Genomic DNA, 26,131 nt, shown 5'->3' on the forward strand with positions numbered 1-26,131 from the left:
AGGCTGTCTCCTCCGCCTGAACAGGGCCATGCAGAAGTGCAAACCATGCAGCCAGGAGGAGGTGAGCCACTGCAGTGGTGCTTTCCCCCCGTGCCGTGTCTGAAAACATTCTTTAGGAAGGGGGTGGCAGGAAAAGGTTGGGAAAATGTGGAGACATGGCACTGATGAAGCCTTGAGGATGCTCCTGCAGGGCAGCACAGACCCTTGCCAAGGTGACAGCCAACCAGCACCATTGGGGCGGGGGGGGGGTCCTCCCTCTGCGACAGAGGGCTGGTGGGCTGGTTCACAAGGCAAAATGCAGCTACGTGCCTGTAGCTTCCACTGCAATTCCTGGAAACCTTGAGCATCGATTTTATGGCAGAAGCTGGGGGCCGCATCCTTGCCCAGGAGATGGGTCTGGGGAGGCTTCTCCGCTCGTTCCTCTGCCACTGTTCAAACTGAGCTCCCCCTCAAAGTTAAAAAGTAAAAAATTGTCTAGTTTTTCCATACAAAAACTGGGACAAAGACGCAAATTTCAGCAGCATTAGTCTATCAATACGAGTTTAAAAAAATGCAATTTGTGATTATTATCAGTTAACAGTTACAGTTCATTGAACCTACTGTACAGAACCTGAAACATCTAAAAGCCATTAAGAAGCAGCGATTTCACAGATAAAAGAAATAAAAGAAACTACAAACCTGCTAGAAGCTTCCCCTTGTTCTTTTCTTCAGGTCAGGGAGTGGGAGGGAAAAACATACTTGTTATGCAGATAGTAATCACATTACTTAGTTACAGATGATGTTAGATATATGATAAACGTAAATGGATATGCTAATTAGTGTACAACATACACGTTACACTGCAACCACAAAAACATCCAAGCAAGGCTGGTAACTACAATGCTTCTGAAAAAGAAACTTTTCAGTTGTTTTAACACATGCATAACATGCTTAGTACATACCACTGCAGACTGAGTTGGCAAAGCACTTAGGCAAAATGCATTGCTGACACATATATAACAGAAAGCTGTAGGCTCTTATTAGATAAAGTTATCTCTGGTAAATAAAAAGGTTTAATTTTAGGATAGCACAGCAATATGCTTATTTAAAAAAACAAGTAGATGCACTTTTGAGGGACAGTCATATTTTAGAATATTTTAGGTGGGATACAGCTTCATTATTTATGTAATTTTATATCCATCCATTTATACCAATGTTGCCTTCAACCTGTTTGCATATATAAAAAATCAATATTCCATGCAACTTTTAATCTAAAAGCTCCTTTTAGTTTGGAGCATTTTGGAATTGCAGTTATAGTAATGGATTACTTATGGCTCTGTTCTTGTCAACTCTTTGAAATTCAAAGATCAGCTTTGGGTACCCAGCCAAACCTCTTTTTGGCTGAGCTTTTTGGCACATGATTACTTTTTTACTGTCATGTGGATGTTCATCACCCAGCTTTGAGAGAAACCACTAATTCTCTTGCACTGTCTGCAATAACAACAGTTAGGATGCTTATCAGAGCTTTCCCATAAGGCTGTTAGTGCTCTCCTTTTTGATCTTTATCGAGTATCTTTTACTTCCTGATTTGTGCCCCATATTGAATCAGTCAACTTACTACCTCCAGGTAAATATTCTACTGAATTATTGAAGAGTCTTGGGCTGCCAGTGCTCTGTGAATTCTCACCCAAACTAGGACATCAGATATTTCCTGTCTGCCAAACAGTGACATCAGGTCTTTTTAGTCATCTTCCACAGACTATGTGTATAACTGAGGATATAATTTGCCCATAGGAAATGCTGAATATACCAGAAGTTATGATGAAAAGTAGCAAATTCCCCAGTGCATTCACCTGCAGAGTACCACAAGGCTCTCTTCCCTCACAAAGGTAGATCTGTAGCTATAGCCTTATACAGACGCACAGGCATAAAAATACTATTAAATCAAGGAACAAGCTCTGCATTGAACTTAATATTTTCCTCCTTAGAGATAATTTGGAACTGGGTGAAATTGATATGTGAGTGGGGTTTTAGGTTTCTAACACCTGTGCTCAGATAAATGGCAATGATTTGTATTTGTCCCACTGTCCTAGGCTCCTAGATAATATTGATATGATTTGTTAGTTGAAATTTTTAATGAGAGGACTTAAGAAGACAAAACAAGACGAAACAGACAAATAGTAATTCTCTATAAGCTTGAACAGACATCGAGAACAGCACCAGCTGCCATATTTGTACCTACTTTGTAGGGCTGCAGGTATGCAAGGCCTTCAAATGAGGCTTCCAGGTAGCAATGGAAACCGATTTCTCATCAGCCGCATAACTACGCCATACACACTACGTGCAGGATATATGGTAAAAAAGAAAAACAAGGCAAGAGGGAGCAGGGGATGAAACAAAAAATTGAAAAGCAGATTAGTAACCAATACAAGTCATGGCTTTCTTTTATCATTCATAGCACTGATACATGCCTGAGGGGAGGAAGAATACTTTCATAATATCGCCAGGTGGCTGTCAGGTTTGTTCGGCTGGCGTCGGTAGAATAAAACCGCCAAGAAGCCTGGTATGGGGAAACAATAGAAAAGCACAAAGGAACCAAGAACATGAAGTGACAATGCCACCGCACTGATTATGGAGAGAGGGGATTTTGCTCAGGTTGGGATGTGCTCTATTAGGTTGATTAAGGAAACACCAGTAAAAACCTACCAAAGCTTTTGTGAATCACAGTACACTTTACACGGCAAAGTAAGAGTTACTGGCTTCGTGGAAGCACCAGAAGATATTCAACACATAAAGGTGCTCAGAAAAGCATCACAGTGATTTATTTGTGACAAGTCCATACGGGACACCCACACAAACTTGCAGTCTGAGGTAAAGAAAGTGTCATAATACATTTTGTAAATGATAATGAAAACCAGACAAAAAGCATTTAGAAGAAAAGTGAAGCATTCTCTGTGGTTTGAAACACTGCTAAATGTTTAAGAACGTGAAATAAATAATTTCAAAGGTGAATGACCAAAGCATAGCATTGAAAATATATCCACCATTTAGATTTATAACTGCATGTAGATAGTAAGACAGATCCTCAGTTCTACAAACTGGAACAGCTTCTCTGATGTCAGCATAACTATATTAATTTGTACTAGCTGAGTATCTGTGCTTCCTGTACATTGTCAACCATTAAATGTCATCCAGGTATTCTTGTACGGAGTCTAATACCCTGTGTTTTCCTACTGCATATCTCCCAGAAATAGAATCATAGAATGCTTTGGGTTGGAAGGGACCTTTAGAGGTCATCGAGCCCCAACCCCCAAAATACATCTAGTCTTCGTCTACGGATGGAGAACCTGTCACTGACTTTGTAAATTATTCCACTGGTTGATCATTCTCATTGTCAAAAATCTCTGCATTATTTTTGATTTGAAACTCTTTGTTTTTGGCTTATAGCCAGAGATATTTATTATGTTTCCGTCTGCTACATTAAATAGTCCTGTAGGTTCCAGTACTTCCTCTCTGGACTTTTATGTTCAAATAATATTCACACTGAATATTTCATATAAGCTAAACATATTGAGAAAAGTATGTCCTTATGAAACATTCCAGTTTTCTGTAGTGATGCCTTAGCTCTCTCTAAGTTAGGTAAAGGCTCTAGCAGACAGTACATCTATGGCAACAGAGGGGTTAGCACAGACTAATTTTACAGAGTAACTGATTAGAAAATAGACACTATCCTGATAAACTAGAGCACACTGATTTCCATGGTAGTTCATTATCAATATCCACAACAGATGATTTAAAAAAGCCCAGGCACTGTTACAGTACACAATGATATGAAGTTCAGACACATCTTGCATTAATGAATATGAAGTTTTCTCCAGTCCTGGACTAATTTTTTTCCAATGTTTTCTTTGCTTTCTCCAATTTTCCAGTCTCATCTACAAACTGTAGATGCTGAGTTGATGAGTAGCATGTTAGTACCAGCATCACCATATACAGTGATAATATCAGCCTTCTCCTACTTGTGACCTTTCTGGTTCTGTACCTAAGGAATGTGATAAACCAGCTGGAGTAACATACTAGGAACTTATATGAAGCTCTTGGCCCTTCTTCCTCACTCTTTCTTCTCTGTGTTTCTAATCCTTGGTCAAATCCTTTCCAGAGTCACTAATATTAGGATAGAGTCCTCTTGTAGTAGTCTGAATTCATTGTTTCTAGATCAAATGTATTTGTATTTGGTATATTAAGCTGTTTGGATAAAGTCACCCAGATCATCCTCAGGTTCATCCCCACGTGCCTGCCCTCATCTTTACCATTCTGTCAGGCCTTCTATTGTTGACAAATATCTCCATCAGCAACTTTATATTAATTTCCAGATCACTGAAAATGCTGAACAGGAAAATGAACGTGTAAAAGCTGAATGACCTTCATCACTGGGATCCCAACACAAATGTCTTCCTTCCACAATGTTTTTGCCCACTGAGAGTCACTTTCTGAAATCAGTCAGCTAGCTACTCTTAATCTATTTAGCATGCTGTCTTACTAATATTTTGGTTGGACTGTCATACAGTAATAAGAGCTACATCCAAAATCTAAATCTATTGCGTGTTTCCTCTGGCAACCAAACTTGGAAGAAGTAGGTTAGAATATATGTGTTAGAAAATATCCCAGACCCTCCTTCTACAGTACAATAGATAAAAACAGCATGGATTTGTATTTATTAATTATTCTAATAATTATTGAATCTCAAATATTTAGTATTTAATAATCATGGAACAGTAATAATGGAAAATATTTATTAACTTTAAGAAAGCTGCAAAGACAGCCTGTCATCTATCCTGAACTTATCATGGAACTCTAGTATATCCATGCTCAGCTTATTTATATGGATTTATTATTTCAGAATTAAAAAACCAGCATAAGTGGCACACATAAAACACTTGGGATCCCAAGAAAATAAACTAGGACACTTTTTTCTTTTCCAGTGCATCAAGTAGAGTAAAGCTTGGTGCAAAATCATTCTTTAGAGGATTTTCTCATTTTTAACTAGGACTGTAAGTTAAGGAAAAAACCCATGCAAAATAGCTGTTTAACAAATATAATGCCACTTTTGCTTAAAAAAAATCTTTCTAAATTGTTGATCTGCACCATCATGTCAATATTGGAGCTGAAACCTCTTCAGACAATTTCAGACATTTTGGAATTGCTAGTGCCTACATTTCAAGCTTTTGAATTGACTAATAGTGAAAGCAGTTCTCTGGGCAGGACACTTTTCATTTTCACAAAGTATATCACTCATTGGAACACTATAAACCCTGTAGTAGATGAAGAGTAGCTTAATGTAGGCAAGAGTGCAGTGCTGTCGCTTGGGTTGCCTAGGGATCAATTCTATTATTCCAAGTAATTTGCTAACTGCAGGCATGCAGTTGACATCCTTGACTGGGTTTCTTCAGCATGGATAGAAGAACTCAAAAACTGTGCATAGAAATGCTATATACGCAATTATGGCAACACATGGCAATCACTGAGCAAACTTATTTAATGAAACTAACCAATCTGCTAACTGTTATTTCCACAAAACTTTCCAAACTGAAATAATAAAACTTGCTCAAATATATTTTTTAAATCACCTACTGTTATCTTTTCACTGATTTCATATTTACCTGAATTAGACTGGCAGCTGGATTCCTTCTTTTCTCAAAGTGTTTCTGACGATGCTGTTCCTGCACTTTTAACGCAAATCCTGAGCCAAGGATGCCCTGCAATACAATATACCATTTATCATTATGTAGGTAGTTTTTTCAACAAATATACACAACCAGCTACAAAGGTTTTGTGAAGATGTTATGCCATATGATTGCTTCAGATAGCACATTTATGACAGTATATGACAGTATAAGGCTTAACAACAGTGCCCGTCTGTGGTGAGGCAGGAGACTCCTTACTTAAGAGATAACATCTATGGTGCTACTAATGACCACTCATCCCAACTGTTGCTTGGGTTTGTGCTACACTATGTTCCTGCAACTCTAAGGGCCACGCATATATATCTATATATAAAACATCAGACAGGAACATTCAGAGGAATTTAAGCCAGGAATGATGAAATGACCAGCTGCCAGATATATATGGACTTTGAAGTCCATATCTACAGTGCTTATCATAACTTTTGATTTTGGAAAAGTTAGAAAATGCCTTGCTTAACAGATTATGACCATTTCTTCCCACTCTTTCCCATGTAAATAGTCCCCGTTGTTCATTCTATAGGCTATGAAAAAAGGTGACGATGAAATGGCTCCCCTTTTGGCTTTTTAATCTTTGTATAAGTAAGACAAATTTGACTCCTGCTGAACAGACCCAAAGACTGAGAATGTTTCCTTCCTTGGCTTGCAAAGAGTGTAATATTTCTGCTGGACATGTCTGCGTTATAAGGAAGAATATTTCCACTTGATTCTTAGTCAGGATAATATTAGAAATGCACAAGATTCACACATATATCTTGTTTTACAGACAGATCCAACATGAAAGTGTTTGTGAGGAAAATGAGTATCTGTACATAGATACGACATGAGGAGCAAAAGTTCTGGCATCTTTGATATGTAAGGTTATTAATCCTTTACATGTTCATTGTAGTCCTGCTAACACTAACTTTCTTGTTAGTAGGACTAGGTAACAAAGAGAATTAATTACAGTAGCTGCCATTAAATGTCAAAGATTCACAAATAGGTAATGTATTATAATTATAATTATAATTATATTGCATTATAATATGCCAGAAATACTGAAATACTCTCTGTACTTAGAATAAGAAATAAATGCAGTACACTAGATGATTCAATGCTGTTGGCAAATGCTGACTTTTAATCTTGGTTTGTCTATATGGTTGAAAAAAAATGTATTATTATAACATACATATTTTATAGTGATCTATAGATAATGAATCCGAGTATTAAAATATTGTTTTTCTGTATATGTTGCACAGGATGCAATACAACAATATACAAATGTCACTTCTGATTTCATGCTTATTCAATACTAATTTAAAAAAGAAAGGAAATGCACTTACAAAAATGAAAAGTTATTTCTGAAGCTACACTATACTTCAGTCATTAGATGATTCCCGTTTCCATTAAAATCTCTTGAACATTGATAAAAGCAACTGTCATGTTTATTTACTGTCATTCACAGAAAAAGATAGTTGCATTTTTACATTCAACGACATTAACTTTTGGTTGATTTAATGCCTTCTACTACTCTCTGTTGGTAGCCTGAACATGGCCATACAGGACAACGTAAAAGAAATAGCTCCCTTTTTGTTTTAATAGAATCTAATTCAGGAAAACATACCAGCTGATTTTTTTCAAAAATCTGAAAGAAAAGCAGTAATATATGAGCCGCAATTCATAACAAGAGAAAGGAATTTCAATGTTACACAATAGTATGCTACCTAATTTAGGATTATTTCCCAGTTTTGTCCTTGCCAAAGAAATTCCCCAACACTCAAGCAATGACAGCAACACCAAACCCTTAATTTGGATTTTGGATAGCAGTTCACCAGTGTTGTCACAGAGCAAAAAGCCTTAAACAGTTGTTCTTCACCTAGAGAGCTTCCTCCAGCTTTTTGTATCATAACAGTGGTAGGAGCTACGGAAGTTTCTATTACCTTTTTGCAAATTTTATAAGCATACTCACAGCAGGTAGTGCAAAGAAAGAAATGCCAAGTAGAGCAAATCCTGCAGAAAGCAACCTTCCAAGCCAAGTAAGAGGAGTTTTGTCTCCGTAGCCAATGGTTGTCAATGTGATCTAAAAAGAAATGAATGAACATAGTGGTTAACCAGAAGTCACTGAGAGATTTGCAGATTATTTACATGGCATGAAACAGCATTTCCACTAAATAATCCAAGGCACATGAAATATATATAGTTGTTACATAAATAAATTAATATGAATAGATTTTTCTATGAAAACTTAATACTGTTTATGACTGAATCAAACAGAGATAAATGATAAATGTGAGAAAAATACCTAAATAAGCAATAAATAAGTTTTAAAAATAATAAACCAGAAGGTCTGGGATCTCAAAGTTGAGGCAAATAATAGGAAATTATGTGAGTTAGGCAGGAAAAAATGTTCTTTTCCATGGACATAAAGGTGTTTCACCTATTTTCAGCAGGGAAATATAACTGTATCTATTTGCATAACTACACAAATATAAATTACACAGAGATCATACTGGAAAAATATAGTAGGACTAAAAGGAAGCTGAAGTTCACAGATGAGTCAAAGGAACAGCAAGAAGCAGCTGCATTTCCTATAAGCCCATCAGTACAATGTGAAGTGACTCATCTTCTGAAACTCAAAAGCTTTAAATGAGCTTTAAGAAGTTCCTGGTCCTTTCCCCTTGCTTATGACAGGCCCAGATATACCTACGTCTCTCCTGACAGGAAGCTCCAAAGACTACTATACATCAGCAGATGCAGAGGTACCTCAGGCTGTTGGACAACGTTAGCTCAGACCTATGTGGGGAGAGGTCAAAGAGAAAGAGGAGGGCATCTGTAATCCCTTCATGTGGCAAGTGTAATCGGAGGCTCAGCATACAGATGTTTCACAAGCTGTGCTGTGGAGGCCAGCACCCCTTCTGTGTCGCACCAGTGCAGATGATGGCAGAGTTTGGTGCACGTGGGACGGCTCTCCACACGCAACTCATTGACCGCAGGCCATGTAGAAATGCAGCGCATATGCAAACGCCTCTGGGATAATGGTGCGTGGTTGTAGTTTACTGAGCATATCTCCAAGGCAAAAGGTTATGGCTTCATGTCTGTGTGTGGCTGAGGGTCTTCCCCAGCCCAAGGAAATGTCCTCCAGTCTACTCCTGGCCTGGGAAGCGTGCCACTCCCAAACTTGAGGCCTGGAACTGGCAGGAGAAAGTCATGTACCTGTGCTTCCCTTCTGGGGAGTTTGGACCCACCCTGCTGCCTGGTGCGGGCAGCAGGAAGAGGTGTGGGCAGAGTGGAGGACTTTGGAAGGCCGGGTGGGAGGCTGCAGGGCACATGCTCAGGCAATGGCACATGATGTTAAAGGACAAAGATAGACAACAGTAGGCTGAATGCCAAGGACTCCGGGGCCTGTTATTAGCAGAGAACATGTGCACGGAGAATTATTTTACATCATGTACCAAATGTGGGCAAGTTCAGGCTTAGCAAATATTCTGGCAGGAATGAATTCTTCAGGAAAATGCCTTCTAGAGACATTGTTTTGCTTCCAGCTTCCTCAAAGTTCATTCCTAGGCAAGATGGCCAAAGCAATTCTATTTAATGCTGGGGTCACCACAGGACAAAAGAAGGAAAGTCTTTTAGAAGTAATTAGATTTCAACTATTTAGGGCTCTGTAGATAGTAAACAGTGCTTTTAATTGCTTGCATTGTTGGGAACAAGCTGCGGGTGTAATTTACCCTGAGAAAGCCATAGTGACTAAAAGAGAGTGAGCTGAATTAAGGCTGCAGCTGAAATTTCAAGTGGTTATCAAGTCTCAAGTTTTGTAATGTCAGCCTGGTCACAGGCCCACCACCTTGCATGCTTATCAGGTCTCACTCTCCTTCCTTGCTCCTCTTCACTTCCCTGCTCTATCCCCTCTTCTCCACTTTTGCTGGACTCTTTGGAGAGCCAGTGCAACCCAGGAGGTTGGAATTAGCCACATTTCTGCGTGGTTTGTTTCTGCTGTTCCGGTGAGTTGTGTTAGCTCATGGAGGTGCCTAACAAGCTCCAGAGCTTGCACAAGGCAGCATGTGGCTGAGATGGAGTGATAAAGAGGAAGGGAGATGGGAATGCAGCTCCCTCTTTTCCGGCAGAGGTGTGCTGATGCAACCATGCTCTTGGCCTGGCAGAGAGGCTTGGTTTGGTTTTCCTTTGTTTGCTGAAAAGGGTATTCCCAGCTCTTCTCATCAGGGGGTGAGTGCAGAACAGTTTGAGGCTATTAAGACCCTGAGAGCAATGAAGCACTTGAACAAATGAATCCCTGAATAAAAGTTCCTCAAAATTTGTTTCCAGGCCAGTCATTGCAAAGCAGTTTGAAGCTCTGGAATGAGCCCAGTTTCTTGGCTTCTGCCCAGCTCCCTATCTCTGCCAGGCGCTGGAAAATACAGGGATATCTCCTGCCTGGGCTTACAAAAAGAAAACAGAACTAAGTGTCATCTGCATATTAATGATATGGCCACCAAACTGCCTTCTGAAGAAGTCAAAGATAAACTTGAACCTTTGGGATCTGACAGCTGGAAGCGATCCAAAACCAGGAGCAGTCACACAGACTGTATCACTGGAATTTCTCCAGAGAAAATAACAAGACCATATTAAAGCCTTTCCCCCCATTCTTTTAGCTCCTGAAGACTTGATGGTATCAGTATATGATTAAGAGTATCAGTGGCTTCTTGTTCACTTTGAGCTGTTTTATCTCAGAACGCTCTTTACATGGGTGTATGGGTGTCAGCACCATGCCATATCATCTTAACACTGAACAAATGGATTTGATCTTCATTTTATATTCCTCTCATCACACAACTAAGAAAATATTTTTCCAGACAATTTCAGGGTCAAGTTCAGGAATAATTCTCAGTATCTTTGTTAGTGCCACAAGCGAATGACTAAACCACTGGCCAGGCCCGGACTGGCATAATGCTGAGGTTAAATTAACTGAACAGGGTGTGGAAAACTACTGGACATGAGACCATGACAACATGAGAAATTTCCAGACGTTACTGATAATAATGTAAGAAGCAGACAGAAGTTACAGCTAGCACTGTGAGGGAAGGCTGGGTCCCACGGGTGGTGAAGGGAGAAGTGATCAAAGTTCAAGGGTGACCAGAGGAAATTATTTGGGACCTTTTGGGGATTACAGTCTTGCAAGGACATCAGCACCTAGGTGACTGCATCAGCAGTACCATACAAGGCCAAGCGTGACTAGGTAACAGAACTACATAATCTGTAGCAAGCCTGTGAAGGTAATTAGGGACAGGTTGTTTATTTGAGAGGAGACTTGGTCAGAGGAAGCAAAGTGGTGAAAAAGAGGATCAAGATACAGTAAAAGAAATAACAAGATATGCAAATCATGTCTTTCTGTGAATACCTACTGAGCAGCCCCGTGTCTGATCACCATAGCCTACTTGAAAAATAAAATGCGTGGGTGTTTAACGTGACCTGGTCACTGCAACATGCACAATGGAAATAGATTCCTCCAGCAGGTAACTTATCCTATCCTAAAATGTAGGACTTAGGCTTGCCTGAAAGCAAATGTCTAGTGCCACCTGAGATGCCCTAGGCCATCTGAACAGGGACCACCTGCAGGAGAGGCGGCGGACTGCAGCAGATCTTCCATGGCACTGTATGCCTATGTTCAAGCAACTGAGTCACACTCCTACGTGGCTAAATTGGGCTAGCTGAGTCCTATCTTTTGTACCAGATGCAAAACACTCCATTTGGGTTGCTTCTATAAATGAGGTGTCTGGACAGACCAGCCAAGGCAGGCAGTGTCACCTGGCTAGACTCAAAACTCACAATGATGATAGAACTTCTGTTATATCTCATTGCTGGAGCTAATAAATATGTTAATAATAAGTGAGGTAATATAATAATGAATGTGATTATATAACCTAGGTGCCTTCAATTAGATGAGATAGGACCCAGGAGGCCCTCTCTCTACCCTAATATTTCTTTCTGATGTCATTTTATGTTCTGCTCGCAGTATTTACCTTTTGAATCTTTACCTGACATCAATTAGCTGAAAAAAATGTAGTTGGCACATGCTATCATTACATTAAATGGGAAAAACATCATCAATATTAATTCATTTGAGCTAGTAATTGTGACAATATTATTCATCGTAAGATGTTTTGTTCCCCTACAGGTCACTGTGGAGTGCCAGAGCCATTCTGTATCCAGCTGTAACTACTGGATACTACTAGAAAATGATGACTTATTAAGAGAAACTCTGTCAAATGTGTAAGAGACAGGAATCTTAATTGCATTACATTTGCAGGTAAAACTAATTAATGTACAAACTAAATGCTGCTATAAGCACACACAGTTCTAACTAACACTAGCAGTTCTCAGAAAACCATGCATGATTTGGTTTTGAAATACTTAAGTTTTTGAATTGACCTTTTGTTCCCATACAGTTTAGTTATTTTATTCTGTTAAATGAATTTGCCTTCTCTACCAAAGCAAATTCTGAACCTGAACTCTTCATCTAACACACACTGTTGTGTGCTGCTATGTTAGGCAGCACTGTGGGGACCCCAACCACAAAAACATTCACAATAGTAACATTAGCATGATGTTTAAACCACAGGTTGCACAGTACAATGTGCAATTGCAAATACAGTGGAGTATTCATATGTAAATTAGGTCGCCATATCCTGACTTTCATTGAGTGTAAAACTATGTGCTTCAAAAATGGAGTCAGTGACATGACCATAGCAGCATATGGCCCTCAGATAACCTGAATTAATGAATGGGTTAATTGCTTCATGCTGGGTCTGGTCCTGTAAGGGGATGGGGGCATAAGAACCTTTAAAAGCTTGAAATTTAAAATGACTATTTGTGCCTGACTTCAGTGCAGTCTTTTCTTTCTTGTACCTCTGCCATTGCAGAATTCAGTCTGGGAGTTGGTAGGTGCTCTGCGGTTTAGGTTAGAACAACTTTTGCAAATAAACGAATCAATGAGACTAAGCATTGATTTCCCCTAGAACGCCACACAATCTGACCTTTTCAAAATCTGCATGTGGGTTACTCTGGCAGTAAAAACAACCATGACTAAGAAGCACGTTATGCATTTCCCACATACTGTTTTACATATTATACAAAAAATACTATTATTAAAATGGCAAAGATAACAGGTGAGAGGGAACATGGATTTTCAGTAACTTTGTGCACTTAAGCCCATTAAAAATTTAAATGTATTCATGTCACACACTGGGGAAAGAAGAAAAGATATAGAAATATGCGATATAGATTGTTTTCAGGTGTTTTATTATAATTTGTTGTTCTTCCTGCTGATGTCAAGAAAAGATTCCTATTTTCTCAGTTGCACTACTTGTCTGACCTATGAGTCATACATTTTCACTTCATAGTGTACAAAATATTTTAAGCATCACTTTATACAATGATTATTTCTTCACAGGGTTTTTCCTTAAAAAATAGCTGACAGCAGGTAGTGGAGAAACAAATTCTAAAATAAAGATCTTGTTCCTGCTGCTAGAGCTGCTCAGGGAGAAGGATCTGGCTCTGACATGAGCCTCAGTTGGACGTCAGAGTTGAGGTCTGAGTTTGCTGGGAATTTCCTGTTCCTCATGCATGTGTGTCCCCACACTATTGCCTGCTGGCAGGTGGGTACAATCCTCTGCTTAGTCCAAACTCCCTGCCTATGCAGTGCTAAGTCAAACACAGCTTTGCAGAGAGGTAGAGGGTGTTTCCTGGAGAATCGAGCAGCTGAAAATGCACATTCCCAGATCCACTCACTGCCACGTCCCACCTACATGACCTTAGGAGGGTCTCTCGCAGGACCACGTCCCCACTGCCACCCCCAAAGGGGCAATGATGTTTGCAGAGTGCTGGAGCCAGGGTACCTATCAGCGAGGACACCAGCATCCCGAGCCAAACGCTTCACAACTGTTTCAATACGAGCGGGTCAGGAAGCTTTAAGCCAAGTCTGGACCTCAGCTTTTGAAGAGAAGTGAAACTCCTCCTGCGTGGGCCAAATTCTACTCTCAGTTACAGATAGCTAAACCACAAAATAGATTGCAGTGGTGTGACTGGGGGTAAAACCTTCTCTCGTGGCTTTAGCCAACATGAATTTTACATGTGTTTGGATTACAGGATAAAATTGTGTATTTTATTAGAGATCTGCGTTCATGCTCTAAAGCAACAAGTTTCAGGAAAATTATTTCTGTATATTTGTAAATGCATAAGTAGGAGCTACACGTCTGGCTTTTCCAAGCTCCCAATTTTGTGCACTGGTAACACAGAAATATAGTCTCTAGGGAAGACATGTAACAAATGATTAACCCTTAGATGAAGAAATTGTAAACACACAAACTAGTCCTACTAATGGGATATGACCTTGACCTTTGCTCAAAATGTAAACAAAACTTATTAAAAATATTTTTCAAGCATTCAAAGCATTTTGGAAAAGGCTTTTGCACAGTCCATCTACGCATGCCCTGAATCTGTGGATACTACTGAGTCCAGATGAAGTCTTGTCAGCAGAAGGTCTGAGGTGAGAAAGCTTCATTTCTGCATCCCTCTGATGAGGAAAGGTGGCAGAGGCTGGTTCAGGTCTCGCACTTATTCCAGGAAAACTAATGAGTACTCTAGGTTATGTCAGCGTTAATGATCTCACAGGCATCATTTCACTACCCAGACACTGTCAGACTCATGGTGTTTGTTCTACCGCATGAGAAGGAAAAGAAAAGCAGTTTTATACTGCCTGGCAATAGCTGTGCCAAGGACTTTGTTGGGGCAGATTTCCTAAGCTGCCTAAGTAACTCCCACACAGTGCAGGAGTCTAGCTCACTATAGGGCATATTTAAGCAAAAAACCATACATATTATGCCATTAAAAAGAAAAAAAAATCAACATTTCAGACCTAGTTTTTCATTGTTGATTTAAAGTCTAGTTTACTTAAACATGTAAGCATTCATATAATCCTCCTTCTTTCAGAAAAGTAGTCAGGCATGTACTCAGATCCCACAGATTTCAACAAAGTAAAAAAAATTGATTTGATAGTTAAGCATGAGCTCAACTAAATCAGGGCTTTTACACCTGTAAAAGTAATTGGAGAACACTGCTGAACCAGAATGGGAATATTTATTCTTGCTTTTTGTGCTCAGGGTACAGAGGAAGGAGAAACAACATGGTTCTGCGGGTGTTGATGATACTCTTCCCTTCACCACAAAACTGACATAAGAATTTTTTCCCTTTTTCTTTCCTGATACTTGTTCCTCTTCTTCCACTGCAGTTTACAGCCCTCTGATTTGGACCAAAGCAGCTCTTTGTGGGACCGTATTACAAACTGTATTACTGAAAGGATCTGGGTTAAAAAATAAAATGGTTTCTTTCCTTGAAGGTTCAGTGGTCTGTTTTGCAGCAGAAACACATAAACAGCTGTTCTGCAGGATGGGGTGAAATGAACTATGGATATGCAAATGAATAGCTGGAGGAGGAACCTTCTCAGACCAGTTTTCTGCCAGTGAAAACAACTCACCGAACAGCACACTAAGTTAAAATCCACGGTAGGTGAAATTCAAAGCACTCTAGAATACTGGTTAAACAGTGCATATTATTTTTCTATACTTACTGTGCCCCACCAGAGAGCATCTGCATATGTGGAGAATTGGTTATTTGCATCTTTTTCCACCAGATAAACCAGGAAAGATGAAAAGATGAGTACTAAAAATCCTATGTACCAGGCTGTGATTAATTCCTAGATAAAAGAAATCAGAGATCAATATTAATTTGAAAGATTGAACAGAATGCCATTTCAAGGAAGACAAAATGAAAAGATCTATATACTTTTTTGGCATCTGAGCAGTTAAAAGTCAAATGCTTCCCTATGGATGCAAATTTTCTCTAAAACTGGACCAATCTACTCCTATAGTTTGACGCTCCGGCAACTTCACTAATATATATCGAATTACAACAGCATATCACGTACAACATTTTAAACATATTCTAAAAACTGTTAGCATTTAACGTGGCCTGATGTATTTGTGCTAATGCCCATTACAATTGATGTCACTTCAGAAAATTTTAGGTATTCTGCTCCAAACTGATGTATGTTTGTTTCCTTGGCCTCTTGTTGAATCACATCAAGTGAAGATATCAACCAGACAAAATCAGCATCTAGGATTACATACCTTGCTATGTGCATAAACTACTGAACCTAATAATTTCCAAGTGCCTCCTCTTCGGTCCATGCGCACCATACGAAGGATCTGTAGGAAACGAAGACTTCTCAGTGCTGATGTTGCAAAAATGTTACCCTGAGTTTTTGCAGAAACAACTGCTATTGAAGCGATGAGAACAATGATGTCTGAAAGAAATATATTACAGAAAGCATTAATGTCCAAGTACCAATAAATAACACGTACATGTACATGAGCTGAATGAGGGGACAAAAGAGAGACGACTCCTGCAGTGGGTGGGAATCTGAAGCACTGAGATTCCTGTTTGAGGTAGGGATGTGAGGTCAGGACTGGTGTCAAAAACTGCCTCGGAAGCCTCCAGGGTGAAAACTGAGGGTGTAATTTTGAAAACATATGGATAAGAGAAGCAGTGTTGAAGGAACCTTATGTAGGAGCTTTGAAGCCTGGTGTAGCAAATTGTACAAATCCGTAGACTAGAACTTTTTCCCTTTATATCTTTTCCCATAGCAACTTCCCTATGAAAAGGCTAAAAAGAAAACAAAGGTAAGAAAAAAATAGAGTAGCCTGAGTGGCGAGAGTCCAGTGGAACTGGACTTACAAGCACACATACAAATTTCCTATGAGTACAAACACTGTGTGGTTGAGGCATGTAGTTTCTGGACGCAACTGCCCTGATGTACCATTTCCTGGAAAGGAAGAAATACAGTGCTGGGTACTCAGAAGCATTCTTTTAGCTGGCAGCCTGGAAAGTTTGCTGAAGCCCAGCAAGTGTTAAGATTTATTTCTTCAGGTCACAGATTCAAACTGTGAGAGTGAGTTTGTTCTGCATGAACTAATAAGCTAACTGCCCTTTGAGCCAGAACAGCATTTAAAGGGAGATGAGGAGAAGCAGCACAGTGATGGCACATGGATGCTGTGAGAAGGCATAATGTTCTTTTACGATGATTGGGGCAGACACACTGGTGGGCAGAGATTGGAAAGGGACAGAACAAGCGATGTGTTACTTCATCCCCTCATCATTAATTTCCTGAACTTCTGCTAAAAGCTTAAAGAGCCTTTGTAAGAAACACGTGGTTTAAATCTTAGGATTTTGTGGTGTTTGTATGTTTATATGCAAGGATAATCCAAACCCACGTTTGCCAGTGAAGAACTTCCTGAAAGCAAGTTCTTGTTGACCTGAGTTTTGCTTCTTTTGTATTGGGTATGAACACTCATCTTGTCCCAAGCATAGCTTCTACAAGTCACAAATGACCCAGTAAGTGAAAAGGCTCCCTACAGGTGAGTGGCGAGGGAGACTGGCTGTACTTACAAGCAGGAGACTCTTTCCTTAGCCTGCTCCATTACAGTACAAAATAGCCTTGGTTCATTCTGCTCAGCCACCAGAGTAACCTGAGGTCCAAATACCCTTGTCTGCAGACATTCTGGGTTTCTCTGAACTCACCTATGAATGGCTTTGCTCTCTTATTACAATACTAAGGGCACAGACAGTCTGTGGTTTAAGGAGTGTCCTGCTAAATTGTGGAAAACCTTGTCACAAGATACTAAAAGTTTACATGGGTTCAAAGCCAGCAGGATGATCTCATGGGAGAAAATTTAATCCTGGGCTAATTAATACCAAGAGCCCACTTCTGGCTCAGAACATCTCCAAGTAGCAGGCTGTTGGAGGCTGAGAGACTCTTATGGAGAAATATCACTGTATGTTTACCCTGCTTGTGTAATCTTCCCTGACTGTTCACTGCTGACTAGTGTCACTGTTGGACATAGTGTGTTAGGCTAGGCAGACCTTCTGCCGGTCTTATGCTGCAACATTTTAAAATGCATTTGGCTACTACATAGGTGGATGTGATTGTAGGTGGCTACTATATCATTAGCTACCAAAAAAAGCTGGATTTGCTTCTAGATGTAAATCCAACAAGTTCAGAGATCAGGAAGAGCCAGAAGTGGATAAAGTATCCTAGGGCGTCTCTGCCCAGTTCAAGTCTCAAGAGCACAGCAACCAGATGCAGCAGGTCTGGGTGAGTATTCAGAAGTAGAATAACTGACCAGGAAGAGTTAAAGACATCACAAATTCCAATGAACATCAGAAAAATAGATGGGTTGGGACTCAGCTCCATGTGAAGACATTTAAATTTAGGTGTCTACATGTGAAGCAGGTGTCTGCACTCTCCATGCAGCACAAGGAAATCACGTCAACTGAGAGAGGTGCAGCTAATCCTCAGGAAGGTTCCTGCTGGCTGCTCAGCTGACTCGTGCTCTGGGCTTAGCACAAAAAAAGGCTTGATTCAGCTGCCCGAATTTATTTGCCCAGTGCCATTTGAGATGCCCTAAGGTATCTGAGACATCCCCTAGGTCCGGCAGCTATGCTCTCAGACCTGGGAAGGCTGTGCCCTTCAGGAGAAGTCACTGGAGAGCAGGGAATATCATGTAACAGGGGACACCTCTATGTACTCTGCTGAACTAAGCCCTAGATCTCGACCGACTGTAATGGAAGTATAGACACGTAGCACACATGTACCCACCTATAAGCAAACTTCTATATTTAGGTGTTTATCTGGATCTGAGGCTCACATAGAGCATGCTGGAAAGCCTTGAGCAATACAGACAGTGTTGAAGAAAGAGTGTCCCTGGTCAGTAACAGGACGGCAAGGTTAGCTCGGCTGGTCCCACACTGCTCCCAGCAGAGCAGCAATATAATAGCCGTTTTTAATTAGTGGTGACTGGCTAGCAGCAAGTCAGATATTGTTAGAAAAGCAGCATGCACTGCTGCAAATCCTTCTTAGAAGTTAAAAAAGAGTAAGGTCACCCAAATATTATGAATTATGCATTTGGTATGGAAATTATTAAAGTGCTTACTGGGGGTTTTGGTTACCCTCAGCCACTCTCAATAGGACAGTTTTTTACAAAAGCCAGTGATTTGCCCCTGCCCATTCCAGGAGCTCTAACAACTTTCCTTATAACATGGAATTTTCTGGAGGTCCACCACTGCAAAAAATTCAAATTAATTCAGTTCTGCTGGCACTGCACTGTATCTGCCCTGCACTGCTGGGAACCCTCTGCCCCACTGAGGGTCTCTGATCCCCTCTGACTGCAGGAGATGAAAAACCAACAGCAGCATAATGCTCTCTTCCCTTTTTTTAAGTGTTGATCCAAGGGAGTTATCTACTTGTGTATACCCTTCTAGATGGAGGGTAGGGATGGGGAGAGGCAGTGAGGAGAGGCTGAGGAAACAGGGGAGCAGAAAACACACTGGCATGTGTTTAAAAAACAGTTGGAGGAGGAAAGAGAGCCTTCCCAGTCTGCTGGTGGTTTTTTCAAACCTTTCTCTCTCATCATCTTCACCTCCTCACAATACACCCCCCCCAAAAACCACCCCCACCAACTCCTCAGGCTGGTAATAGGGAAGGAAAGAGTGTGTCCATTGCCTAGGGCAGCCCTCCCTGGCTGTTTTTCCCTCAGAGGCAGGGAAGGCAGGCAGGCACATTATTTCAGCATAGTTTAACTTGCCAGGAACAGGTGTAAGATAAATCAAAATAAACCCCCCTTGGAATGAAATCAGAGTCCAAAGAAAAGTTTGCATCAGTTGAAAGTCACTTCTGAATATGTTAAGCTTGCTTGGTTTTCTTATCTAAGCATACCCATACTGGAAAAATTAAAAGTTAAGTACTTTATGATTCTCTTCCTGCCACATTTTTATCCAACATACCTCAGGTGCCATTTGCCCTGTTATAAGTGAGAGAGAAAAATCTTCTGAAGTTCCTTTCATATTCCACTTGAATTTAGCTAAAACCTCCACAGTATTTCTGTAGCTTAAGAAGGCTTTAACAAAATTCTATTAAATTTTCCTCTTATATCAGTATTTTCTTCTTCTAATCAATGTTTCTCCTTCTTGCCTTTTTGTGGCAAAACTGGGAAATCAGGAAGCAAAAAACAAACCCAGAATGTGGATTATGGGTGAAACCCAACTTTATTGAAGTAAATAGCAACATTTTGATTAATTTAACTGGGACTAAGGTTTCACTCCATATGTTGCTGTAAAGGAACAAGAAAGCTTAGAATGTGAGAGTGAGTAATGGGCAGTATAATTCCAAACTTCTCTGTAATCACTTATTAGAAGACAAGTTTCCGGGGCACATTTACTTCTTTGATTTTTTCAAAGCTAATATCTTGTGTATGATCTTTCAAAATGTTAAGCGTCTCCTCAGCTATGAGACTGATTTTAATCATTCTTTAGAAACAACTCTCATATTCCTATCCTTGCAGATAGCGTCCTACCTGGTTAACTCCAGTCTGAGATTTCAGATCTTCTCAGCAGCTTTTGCAACGTTCTCCTTTGAACACATCATTTCAAATTAAATTTCAAACAATTAATTCTTCCATTTCAGATCTTTCACCTAGTACCACTCAAGAAACCCCTGAGATTACATGAAAGTTTTGATCATAGTAACTTAGCAAAGGCTTTTTTAGTTGACAGCCACTGTGTTAACAACTGCCCCCCCTGCAATGAACCCAGAACTCACGCGTGTGATAGATTACCCTTGTATATTGTCGAATCTCACTAAAATAGTGACATGTAAGTAAAGACAAGTAACTGAAGCCCAGTAATGCAACAGCCTGAAACTCAGGAATAGTTTCAGCTAGCTCATGAGAGATGTGCCAGCCTGAGTTACCCACTTCACAAAGGAAGGCCAATGTTGGGCTGCCTTACCCTGCTCAAGCCTGGTCAGAAACTCTGGATCGCTTGGAAGAGCAGTTATCATTTCTAAGCTATAAGCACTTCCAATGGCAACTCAGTGACTGAGAGATTCATAATGATAAAAAAGGAGGCACCACAAATCACCATAATGGATTGCTTTATTTTTAATGACTTTTTCAATGCAACGTTCCTACCATTAACATTTTTAATGTTGTGAGCTTTTACAGTATTCAAGGGTATCATGCTAATGGGCCCAGTTAAAGAACTTAATTGGAATAGGTAAAAGGGTGAACACAGAAGCTTTACTCTGATATAGCAAAACAGCCCAAAGCCTTGATGTGCCATCAGGACAATCTCTAATATTACAGAAAGAATGTCAGGTTGATATTAGGAAATGCAATTCATGACTATCTCTTGCTGGCTCAAAGGTCATGTACATGCTCAAACTAATACACCAACCTGCATTATCTTTCTCTCTTTCATATTCTTCCAAGTCTTACATATAAGATGTTAGTGAGAGCTTTTTCTGTTGCCTGCATTTAATGTTAGGTTAATGGTTGGACTGGATGATCTTAAAGGTCTTTTCCAACCTAAACGATTCTGTGAAAATTCTATAATGCCGATATGTTGGAATGTCCTTTCCTTCTAAATAGAAATGACACTTTGAGCCAATACAGGTTAAATGAACATGTGATATTTTTTTCTCTGATTTTATCAGAATAGAAAATGAACAGTATTTAATAATGAGGATCCTAAGATCCTCATCATATCATTAAAATAGTGTTTTCTATAAATTCACAGCAAATGCTGCCAGTTTATACATCCTTGTTAAGAATATGCAGGAAACTGCAATGGCTGTCAGTTACTGTGTCTGCTCTGGCTACAGAACAGTACAGAGAGGCAATGAGCTAGGACAAGAGTAGGACACATCTGCCCCCAAAAGTGCAGGAATAAGGAGAAAATCTCAAGAATGTGGTTTATCTAGCTTGCAGCTGTATTGACTCACAAAGGAAATTAACTGGCAACAGTATGACCAAATTTAGGCTACCCTTAGGCTGTCCTTCTGAGGTCTAATTTTGGGCTAATTATCTATGACCCAGAGAAAAGACACAGCTTGTAGTGGTCATTTCTTGTGAATAGTTCTCAGGACATTTCATTATCCTAAATTTCAAAGTTATTCCTGAAAAAAACAGCACTCTGATCCCGTGGCGTTACAGAGCCACGGGGCTCCATAATTGGCTAAGAGCACCAAGAGTGCTTTGACATCAGCTCTATCTAGTTACAATGGCACAGATTATGCATGCATATTGCAGCACAGTGAGCAATTATTCTCACTTGCTAAGGAGTTTAAATAAGTTTTAATCCAGATTTAAAACAACAACTACATAGAAATAATTAACAACTTTCTATTCTGAGTCGCAAGGAAGTACGAGTGGTGGGAGGAAGGGAACGACCAGTGTTTTAGTTTTTCTAATATCTCTTCACATATCAGTCCTTCCAGTAGCTTTGTCGTGTTTCTTGCTATTCTCAGAACTCCCTTCAATTTGTCTACAATAATCTCCACAGCTAGCTGGCCGGAGCCAGACAGTATCACCAATGTAGAAATGTACTTTGAATTTTAATCAGACACTACAGCACAAAGTTAACACAACGCATATTCTGGAGCATGGTATTTGAGCACATCACACTATAGAAACATGATAACAAAAATATATTTAATAGATACTATCTTAAACTGATATAAATTGGCAGTTTAAAGCAGTTTAAGGTATAGCCTGATGACCAACACCTGACTTAAGAAATACATCAGTACATGAAAATAAGGTTGCTCTTTTTCAGGTTCCTAAAAGACAAGGTCTGTTTATACAAAATCATCTATAGGAACAGCAGCCTTTTTTGCACAGCCTAGTAACGTATTTGGCATTGGTGTTTTTTATGCTCCTGTGGGTTAGCTAAAAAAAAAAAAAAAAAAAAAAAAGGCAGTCACAGAGTTTAAGGCTTCTGAATACCCCCCTAATAGATGAGTTTTCAGAGAGGGAAATAATTGTATCATTATTCCTTGAGCACTTGTTGAGAAAGGTCATAGGATGGAAAAGGTCATTTCATCATAACTGGCTGCAAAAATGCTTTTAGCTTCAAACAAGGGATTAACCACTTCCGTCTACTGGTTCAAGAGAACAAAGGATAAAAACCATGATTAGAGCATGCTGCAACAGTTAATTTGAAAAGAGGCAAATTGTAATGCTTTTACCAGGTGGCAGTTCCTTTGCTCTGTGAATAGTCCCCTTGCTATGAAATGAGTGGGATATTTCACATAGTTATGGCAGCAAAATTTGGTCTAATATGGGCTGAACTTCCAGTGACCTTGCATAAGTATTTACCCCAAAACCCAAGAATTTTCAATATTTTTATCTTTAAAATGTCCAGAATCTTAACTTCTTTTTTTTTTTAAGGATTAAAGCTGTAATTACATCTCGGAATAGACAGATGATCAATATTACCATATTTAGAAAGATGATGGATGTTATCATATTTTGTAAATTGTCCCATTGAAAGAAGCAGAACTATTTATTGATAAAATACAATTCAGTATGTGTAGGATTGTAAAAAATCTGCAAACTGGATTTTTAGAGACTGCTCTGGAGACATACAGTCTTCTGAGTCACCTGAATTCACCCTCTGAAATGTGATATGCTCAAGCATTATTCTCTGCCTATAAAAAAAAACAGTTTAATGTCATCCATTGAATTATATCACCTGAACATCTCTAGCATAATCTGGGAGAGGCAGGAAGCTGAGTTCTGCACCTCCCACAAAAAGCCGAGTAGATTTACAGCAATAAGGCCTCAATTTTACAGAGAAAAAAGCCTAAACAACAACAACATCAACAGCAAAAAACCCCAAGCAATACAAGAGAATCTGAGTTTTGCATATACTAAAAATAATGGTGCTCAGGATCTTGAGTCCTGGCAAAATTTGCTTTCAGCTATATCTGAATATAGCTTTTCTTTCTGGTCAGGGATCGGATCTCTCTGCTCAGATGCCAGACAGGTTATGATTAATCGTCACCTACTAGTAAAAGTAATTGGCAGGATATCTTCAGGAAATTCTTGGGATGGATGACGCTGTTTGATTTTTGCAGATGTTGTTGTCACTCCAGCCAAAAGGTCTTTGCATTTTCAAATATATAACACTCTCTGGATGGAAACCATCTTAATTGTCATAACAGGCAAAACAAGTTGGTGATTTTGGTTCCTTTTGTAATATTTTTTCAAGATGCAAAACAACTTGCTATTTTTAGAAGTAGGAAAGTGAAATAGTTTTGTGTATTAAGATAATTTGCAGAGATAAACACAGATGAGTGTGAAAATTGACTTTTATTGCTATTGAAAAACAGGAAGATAGGGATGTATGGCAGTGGCACATAGAAGAGAAAGAAGTTATAAAAATGTGAGTAATACTGTCTAGGCACTGAAGTGGAATTTAAAAAAAACCATCCAGAGGTTACCACTTCCACTCTGCTGATTTCTTTTTCTTCTAACAATGGAAAATGGCTACGTGAGTCATTGACTTCAACTCTAAGGAGTCCACTAAAACTGATCTGTGCACAGAAACTTGGATTTTTCTTACTCATCAGCTGAGCAATATGCCAGCAAAGATATCAAAAAAGATGAACCCTCTTGAACCCTTCTCTCCACACCTATTTTTCATTTGCAATGTATTGGAATCAAGCAAAATATTTTAATATGAAATGAAACTGACGTCCTGGAAATACAGACATCTTTCTAGAGCACATGGTAATTTTACATAGCCAAAGTGGGTCTATTTAGAAAAGCAGCTCACCAACACGTAAAGCTATCTTTTCTGGCAAGGAGAAAATGATAGGAATTAAAATTTCTTAAGATAAACTAAATTAAAATTTAAAACATGCATCTGAAACAATACATACTGTTATTTACATGATATATAAACCCTATATAATATGTAATAATGAACTATTGCGTGGTGCTCCGTTGCCGGCTGGTGTTAAACCATGACACCATATAATATAAAATAGGTTATGTTTCATGTATTTTCAGTGCCATGGAAAATAAACTCTGCATTAAACTGCAAGCGTGCAGTCAAAGGTCAGTTCAAAGGTTTTGTAACTGCAAACATTATGAGGATTAGCTACAGCACTGTGTCCTGATGCTGAAACTCCAGATTTGATTGGAGCCCCCAGAGTCCAGTGCCGGGGATGAGGTTGGTTCTGCAAAGCAGCTGTGTGCAAATGGGGCCATAGCCCATGGCATGTCACTGGCAAGCATTTATTTTATAAGCTGGTCCCATGCTTAGCATATTTCTTCAGCCTATCCTAATGAAAAACGATTAGCTTGAGATTTCTTGTGTCAACCACGGAAAGGAGCTGTATAGTCTTTCTAAGTCAAGGAGGAGAACTATCCCATTTCCTCTTTCTATGAATACTCCAAGCAGCACCAGTAAATCATTGTCTTCACAGGCACCCTAGTATGCTTTCACTTTACCCTGGGTAAAGTTCTTTACCATACAATGCAATCATATGTTGCCCCCAAACAAAATAAAACAAAACTGGAAACAAGTCAAAGACACTTGTTAGTAAAGCTAACCAAATACAAGAAATTAGGACTCAGAAGGTCAAGCAATTTTTGAAACAGAAAAACAAGGAATATGTTCAAAAAGTCAATATTGGACGTTTTTTAGACATGAAAACTAAATATTCCCTTATGAAATTCCAGAATGAGGAAGATGGGTCAGATTTTTGTTTTGTCATTTTTCAATCAAAGTTTAGAATAAGATACTAATTTCATACCCAAGAATGGATCAACTGGTGCTACTTATTAATATGCCAATGTACTAAAAGGATATGTACACTGTTCCTGTATAGAGAAGCACACTTCCGGGCCGTGATGACAAATACATTGAAATAATGTCATTTTCATTTTTGTTGTAGGTAACTGAAATATTTCTCTGTGGGCTGAGAATCACAATAGCTCAACAAACACTGAATTTTAAATTGTAGTTATGGTTACCATTTTTGATTCAGTCCAGATAAGAATAACAACATTAATGGGAACATTTCACCTGTCTTTGTACTGTTAGCAATTAAAGTTCATGGCCCTGTTGAGTACACACTCTTTCTATGGGCTGAATAAGTCCTCAGCAAACATCTTTATATTATTAACAGCTGGCTCAATAAATCTTAAAAATCTAAGGGCCTCCTGCAAGCTAAGATTAAGTTCAATTGCAAGCCTTTCATGGATTTATACTTTATTAGCCTTTTCCAATAATTGATCTTTAACGTTATTAATATGCACCTGCCAGAAGGAATAAAGCACTATTTATTCGGTAGGAATTTTTTTTGCTTTAAGACAAGCTGACAGAAACATATTTAAAACCATATCTTTGATGCAGTGTTCACCAACCCAATTTGTGTCCAACCAAAGAAACAAACCATGAGTAACACATGCAGATCCTTCCCATAAATCTTCGTTTATTCTGCCCAGTAACTGGTTTGTGCCTTACAAACCCTG

At 39.3% G+C, this 26,131-nt stretch overlaps 1 protein-coding gene across 5 annotated transcripts in view; it reads right to left on the reverse strand.

Annotated features, from left to right (window-relative positions):
• KCNQ5 (potassium voltage-gated channel subfamily Q member 5) overlaps window positions 1–26,131 on the reverse strand; it is a 296,126-nt gene that overhangs the window by 34,477 nt on the left and 235,518 nt on the right. For 3 of the 5 annotated variants that reach the window (XM_075707167.1, XM_075707165.1, XM_075707163.1), the window contains exons 4-9: window positions 15,881–16,056; window positions 15,322–15,447; window positions 7,669–7,779; window positions 5,640–5,735; window positions 2,222–2,316; window positions 679–705 (exon numbers count right to left, since the gene is read on the reverse strand). In XM_075707167.1, the coding sequence (XP_075563282.1) occupies window positions 679–705; window positions 2,222–2,316; window positions 5,640–5,735; window positions 7,669–7,779; window positions 15,322–15,447; window positions 15,881–16,056 (631 nt within the window). The remainder of the gene's footprint in view (window positions 1–678; window positions 706–2,221; window positions 2,317–5,639; window positions 5,736–7,668; window positions 7,780–15,321; window positions 15,448–15,880; window positions 16,057–26,131) is intronic. The other 2 variants (XM_075707166.1, XM_075707164.1) reach the window with 1 other exon arrangement.

This window comes from Pelecanus crispus, chromosome 3, assembly GCF_030463565.1.
Source record: "Pelecanus crispus isolate bPelCri1 chromosome 3, bPelCri1.pri, whole genome shotgun sequence".
NCBI classification, from domain to species: Eukaryota; Metazoa; Chordata; class Aves; order Pelecaniformes; family Pelecanidae; genus Pelecanus; species Pelecanus crispus.